Source organism: Quercus suber, unplaced genomic scaffold, assembly GCF_002906115.3.
Source record: "Quercus suber isolate HL8 unplaced genomic scaffold, Cork oak 2.0 scaffold_327, whole genome shotgun sequence".
In the NCBI taxonomy this organism is placed as follows: Eukaryota; Viridiplantae; Streptophyta; class Magnoliopsida; order Fagales; family Fagaceae; genus Quercus; species Quercus suber.
In genome coordinates, this window is record NW_027069780.1 from 389,698 (window position 1) to 396,188 (window position 6,491).

Genomic DNA, 6,491 nt, shown 5'->3' on the forward strand with positions numbered 1-6,491 from the left:
TACAATGGTTGATCTTGGCGAATTGAGCAAGCACGTGAGCAACTCTATTGTAGTCCCTTTTCAAGTGAGCAAAAGAGCAGCAAGAGAAAGAAGCTTTGGCCTACAAAATACCTTCCACCAGATGCCCAGCTTCTCCCCCAGTATTGCCTTGGTCAATAGCATGGATAGCCGAGAGAGCATCAGATTCCAAAATGACTTGGGGGAGGTCCATTTCCTGTGCCAACAAAATGCCTTGCTCAATAGCATAAAGTTTCGTCCAATCTGCTGGGAACTGTGAAGGCAGAGACTTATTGAGAGCTGTAATAACTCTACCAGACACATCTCCAATGACTACCCCAACCCCTGAATTCACTCCCAAATCAAAGGAACACGCCCTATCAACATTTACTTTAAACACTCCAAGAGGTGGGGCAGACCAGCCCGTAGGACTAAAATGCTTAGGGGGGGAAATCCATCTTGATGGCGCCATGGAAGTCATCAACTAATCTTTGAGCCATCTCCCAAGTTTGTAGGGGCGAAAGACAACCTTCATCATGGACTCGCAGATTCCTATTATGCCAAATCGCCTAGGAAATGGCAAAGAAAAGCAACAGGTGCTGCGGTGGGGAGTTTGCTAGAAAATGGAAGGCAAGGTCCTTGAATTCTCGGGTTTCCAACAGCAAACTAAGTGGGCAGTCTTTCCAAACGGCCTAAACAAAGAGGCCAAAATCACAAGTGATTAAGCTATGAGCTAAGCATTCTGTTAAAAGTGCTTATCTCTCCAAGCAAATATTTTGACTTTTTCTGGGAGCTCTAGCTTCCAAAGATTCTTCCAAAGTGGGCAATTAGGGTCACCCGAAGAGCACTTCGCAACCTCAGACGATTCTAGGAGATTGACAGCAATAAAATAAGCACTTTTAACAGAAAATTCTCCATTTTTATTCCCAATCCAAATGATTTTGTCTTCAGGCAAATTAAAGCTCAAGGGAATCTTAAAGATAGTGTTTGCTTCGAACGGTAGGAAGAGAGCTCTAACAGAATTGACTTTCCACCATCTAGTGTCTGGGTCAATGAGAGAGGAGACCATGGGGTAGTCTTCAGTGATCCTAGGGGCGGTAATGACTTTGACGGTCAAGGGGGTTGGAAGCCACTTATCATCCCAGATATGTATCCTTCGACCATTCCTAACTCTCCAGCGTGTGCCCTTTCTAAGGACCTCAAGGCTATTATGAATACTTCTCCAAGTGTAGGAGGGGTTGCTACCTAAGCTAGCATTAAGCACATCACAATAGGGAAAGTATTTTGCCTTAAGAATGCAAGCTGCTAGTGAACTTGGATTTGTGAGAATTCTCCAAGCTTGCTTAGCTAGAAAGGCAAGATTGAAAGCTTGCAAATTTCAGAACCCCATACCCCCAAGAGATTTTGGCTTGCACATCTTTCTCCAACTAATCCAAGCAATTTTCAACTCTTGGTTTTTTTGCCCTCACCAAAAAATTCCTCATCATTCTTTCAAGCTCATCACAAAAGCTTTTCGGAAGTTGGAAGCAGCTCATGGTGTAGGTGGGGATGGCTTGGGCCACCGCCTTGATGAGAATTTCCTTCCCACCCGAAGAAAGCAATTTCCCTTTCCAACCAGCCAACTTCAAACCCACCCTTTCTTTGATCTCTGCAAAGACTTGCTTCTTAGATCTGTCAATGATGGAAGGGAGGCCTAGATATTTGGTATGCCTCAAGTCTTGCATGGTCCCCCAAAATGTTAAAGATTGTCTCCTTTAGCTCTAGAGGAGTGTTTGGGATAAAATAAATTGAAGACTTATCTGCATTGACCTTTTGCCGAGAAACTGCCTCATATTTCTCAAGGATCTCCTTAAGCTTCCTACATTCTTCACTGTTGGCTTTACAAAAGAGGAGGCTGTCATTGGCAAAGAAAAGATGAGTGATCTTTGGGCACCCCTTACATAAAGATATGCCATTCAATAGCTGATTTCTTGCTGCTTCATGGAGAAGGGCCAAGAAACCTTCAGCACAGAGAAGAAAAAGGTAGGGGGAGAGGGGGTCCCCTTGCCTAAGACCTCTAGAAGGAACAATGTTTCCAAAGGTATCACCATTGATAATGACAGAATATGAAACAGAGGAAATACATCTTATAACCAAGTTAATCCACCTCTCATTGAACCCCAACTTTCTCATGACCCCTTCAATAAAGCCCCACTCAACCCTATCAAAGGCTTTGCTCATATCAAGCTTTGTTGCCATAAAGCTGTCTTTCCCCTCTCTTTTATGCTTTAGGTAGTGCACTAATTCATAAGCTATAAGAACATTATCCGTAATGAGCCTATTTGCAATAAACACACTCTGATTTTCTGTGATAATAAGAGGAAGAAAAACTTTAAGACGATTAGCTAAAGTTTTAGAAATGAGCTTGTAAATCACATTACATAGGCTAATTGGTCTGAAGTCAGTCATTCGTTTGGGGTTGTTTGTTTTAATAATGAGGGCAATATTGGTTTTGTTGATAACATCTAATGACATGCTAGAATTAAGAACATTTAGAACCATGTTTGAGACATTAGCACCAACAATATCTCAATATTTTTGAAAGAAGATAGCAGAAATACCATCAAGCCTTGGAGATTTTGTAGAATGGATTTGTTTGAAAGCAGTCACAACTTCCTCCCTGGTAAAGTTCTTAGACAACTCCATGTTCATTTCATCAGTTACTCTAGTGGGAAATGCTGCTGTAACCTCCTCAACCAAACTTGGATTAGAGGTGGAGTAGATGTCTTCAAAGTAAGAGACTACAGCATTGGCAATACTGTCCTTATCATCACACCACCTCCCATACTTGTCCCAAATTCTAGTAATCATGTTTTGCTTCCTNTCACAGCAACTCAACACCTATGACATTCATGCATAAACATGTGAATGCGTGTTCATGACATTAAAACAAGGAAAAACAAGATAAACCCTAATTTAAGATGTGAAAGGCAAACAAACAAACAAACATGTGAAACAAAGGCTTAAAAGCTACAAATATATAAAAAGGATCTAAAACAAAAGCATTACATGTGAAATCATAAACAAAATCAAAAGAAATAGGGTTAGGGTTTTTATGCAGGATTATGCATGCGCATGAACAAGCTTATGTATGCACAATGAAGCCTGCGTGCGCAGGTAGGATTATGCACATGTGGAATCCACCCCAGAAACCCTAGCAACATAGCAAATAGAGCAAGGCTTCAAAATGATAAATCTAACATCCTAACATGCTTTTAAAACATAAAACTATATAAACCTAAACTACATAGACATATTAATACATATAATAACAAGAACTAAAGCAAACAGAAAGATTAAAGCATAAAAAGAAAAGAAAAAGAAAGTTTAGACTAATACCTCAAACACAAAAGCTCTTCAAGCTTGATTTTTAACCGTTCTCCTCAGTTAAATCTTTTCACAATGAATAGAAAACTGGTTAGTAATATTAAACTCAAAGATTAAGACCAAATAAGGCCCTAATCAAAAGAAAATTGATTTTTTTTGTGAAAAAGTCACTTTTTGATTTACTATTTCTAGTGAATCCTAGTGTTTTCCCTTAGGATTTCGGTATCACCTTGAAAAGGTACTATGTATGGCTATTTATATTGTGAAAATAGGGGTTTGGAGTGACTCCTAGGTAATGTGGGCTTCGTTCCAAACCTCAATATTAATGTAGAAAACTTACATTTTTTATGTTTCTGGAACCCTACATGTGCGCGCAAGATCGTGCCTATGTGCGCATGCATCATGGCTGCGCACGCAGGTTGATTCCTGCGTGCACATGCCAAGGGCTTCCTTGGCCTTATTTTTCCAAAAATATTTATTTGCTTATTAAAACTATATTTTTCATTTCAACATTTCTTAAGTCAATTTAACATCTGATTGGGTCCTAAACCAACCTTAGGTCTTAGAATTTCAGCATCATTGGAGAATGGGAGCTTGAATCGCAAAGGGTACAAAATGCCCTATCTACAGGTAGTAGAATTTTAATTAAAATATTATTATTTAAACATTTTTAAAATATAGAAATAGAGTATTATTTGGAGAAAATATGTTAATTATTTTAATATACTGCATGACAATCATAAGGAGGGGAAAAACGGCAATCCATTTGGTGCAACAAAAATGTGTGTGATATGATATGATATGGACATGATTAATTTGTACTTTTATTGTGAATGTTTTAGTGATAATAATTAAATCACTAATTATAAAGTTTTCAATTCTCATAAAGTATATCAAATGTCTTGTAGTTTCACGTTGAATGAACTTTTGTGTTTGAATAAGTTTTAGTCATAAGTCACAATTTATATGAATTTATGTTACTTTTTTAGGGCTTGATTTAATATCGTCCCAAATTATTATAGAGAAATTTGTGTAATTTACTCAAGCTTTTTAGTAAGGGTAACCACTTGTGGCTCACTAATCTCAAATAGTGTCATTGTGCCAAGCTTCAAATAAAATACAAACGTGGGATTGAGTTACAAGACTCTTGGGTATGTTTTGTATATAATTTTAAATTAGAAAAAACTTGAAATTTATACTTTGTTGAGACTTGAGATGGTTATTGATCTTTGATCAACTTATATCATACACACACACATAGATTTTATTTGGTTAAAAGGTATTAATTGAAGGTATAATTGTCTCTTAAAAAAAACTCTTCCAACTTATAAGAATGTGGAATGCCCACATTTTAAAGAGGGAATCCTTATTCACACAAAAATGAAGTTTACTAGAAATCTAGATGTCCATAGACATACATTTTTTTTGTCATTTTGAAGTAATTTTATATTAATTAACATTTTCAGTCGTACTAAATATCGAAACATGAAAAATATTTTGAAGAAACATTTTACATAGAAACAAAGTGGTCTAAATATAGGATGAGAAAAGGAGAAAAGAAAAGGAAAAAAAAGGTTACTTTTTTCTTAGGTGAGCTTGATATTATTTTTAAAAGGATTTATCCAGTCATCTAATTATTCAATCTATTTTGCCATTAAAAGGTGGAAAAAAATAATTTTTAATTAGGAAATCTTTAACTGGTATCACTTTAGTCTTCACCGATACTCAAAGCCACTAGTACAGGGGAATGGACTGGGCCTAACTCATCATACTACCCAAGCTTGGTCCTGACTAATAATCATATAGACATGGTTTAAAGTTAGTTTTTGGCATCAACTTATTTATTTATTTTTATTAAAAGTGTGCTAAAATATAATTATAACCTTCTAAAAAAATGTGAGATTTTAAAAATCTATACATAAATGCTAAAAGTTTTTCGAATAAACTGTAAGCATAAAAACTAAATTTGAGCAAATCATTGGAGTATTCTATGTTTAGACTGGCCCGTTTTGAATAAAAGGCAAAGGTTTAGACGAACAAGTGACTGGCCCAACTTCTATCAGGTCACTCGGTATGGTCTGCATGGGCAAGGGGCCATTTGGGCTTGTCTCAAGAGATAAGGGATTAGGTAATATATTTGTTTGTTGGATCATTAAAATAAAATTTGAGTTAGGTAATATATTTGTCCCTAAAAATTAAAATGTTATCAAGTTAGCTTTTCCCATGTCTAGCCGTTATAATCCTTACTTATGTGACAAAATTTAACAAACTCTCGTGCCACCCCATTCTAAAGGAAAGGTTATAGAAAACCTAACTAGCATGTTCACATGTTGAAAAAAAAAAAAAAAAAAAAAAAAAAAAAAAAAAGCAAGACAAAAAGAAGCAAAACAAGGCCGAGGATAAAGAGCCTAAATCTATTGTTAGGAGACCTAAATCTAGGATGTCCCACCTGGCTCTCCCTCTTGGGTTGGGCAATGAAGACCATCATGCCACGCCCTCGAAGCAATCAGGTAGTTGTCTTTCATCCCTTTGTTAAATTTGGGGAGACACGAGATGAACCTGACAATATCGGATCGGGATTTGAGATAAAATCCCACCCTTTTTTGTTTGTGACACTCGTACATATGCACCACATCGTGCCGGGTGAGCCTCAAGCCCAAATGCTCGTTCAGAGCATCAATACTCCCTAGGATCCTAAAAAGGTTAGGTTCACACTGGTGAGGGCATATCCTATGGTTGCGGAGGTAATCCTTGTAATACTACCCATGGGGAGAGTCATTCCCCCTTCTATGAAAGCTATCATAGGGATTATAACTTCTCCCACTTCTTGGTTGGTTGTTATTTCTTCTAGGGAACAATACTACAGGGCTACTTCCTGCAGTATGTGATATGCTTTCTTAAAGATCTTTATCTTGGCAGGGCTGTCCACTAAATGCCTAAATCTACCTATTTTAGACAAATTAAAAGGGAAAATACCGACAATGACAACTGAGGAAATAAGAATTTGAGGGCCAAAGAGGTTGGCCGAGGAGAAAAAGAAAAGTTCGGAGAAGTCAAAACTTACGCGGACTAAGGTGAAGGATGATCTTTGGAACTTTTAGAAAGACTCTCAAAGATTTCTAGGAAAA

At 37.1% G+C, this 6,491-nt stretch overlaps 1 protein-coding gene across 1 annotated transcript; it reads right to left on the reverse strand.

Annotated features, from left to right (window-relative positions):
- Window positions 1–742: 742 nt before the first annotated feature.
- On the reverse strand, window positions 743–2,847 carry LOC136071577 (uncharacterized). The gene is made up of 4 exons (XM_065783055.1): window positions 2,598–2,847; window positions 1,793–2,342; window positions 1,502–1,668; window positions 743–1,344 (listed from the first exon to the last, which is right to left on the reverse strand). The coding sequence occupies exons 1-4, from the start codon at window positions 2,845–2,847 to the stop codon at window positions 743–745; spliced, it is 1,569 nt and encodes a 522-aa protein (XP_065639127.1).
- Window positions 2,848–6,491: the final 3,644 nt, after the last annotated feature.

Coding starts and splice junctions, on each gene's coding strand:
- LOC136071577 (XM_065783055.1), bottom strand. CDS start 2,847: ATGATTACTAGAATTTGGGACAAGTATGGGAGGTGGTGTGATGATAAG. Junction 1,669..1,792: donor CAAAAGGTCAATGCAGATAA/GTCTTCAATTTA, acceptor CATCATTGACAG/ATCTAAGAAGCAAGTCTTTG. Junction 1,345..1,501: donor CCAACTTCCGAAAAGCTTTT/GTGATGAGCTTG, acceptor TTGCCTTTCTAG/CTAAGCAAGCTTGGAGAATT.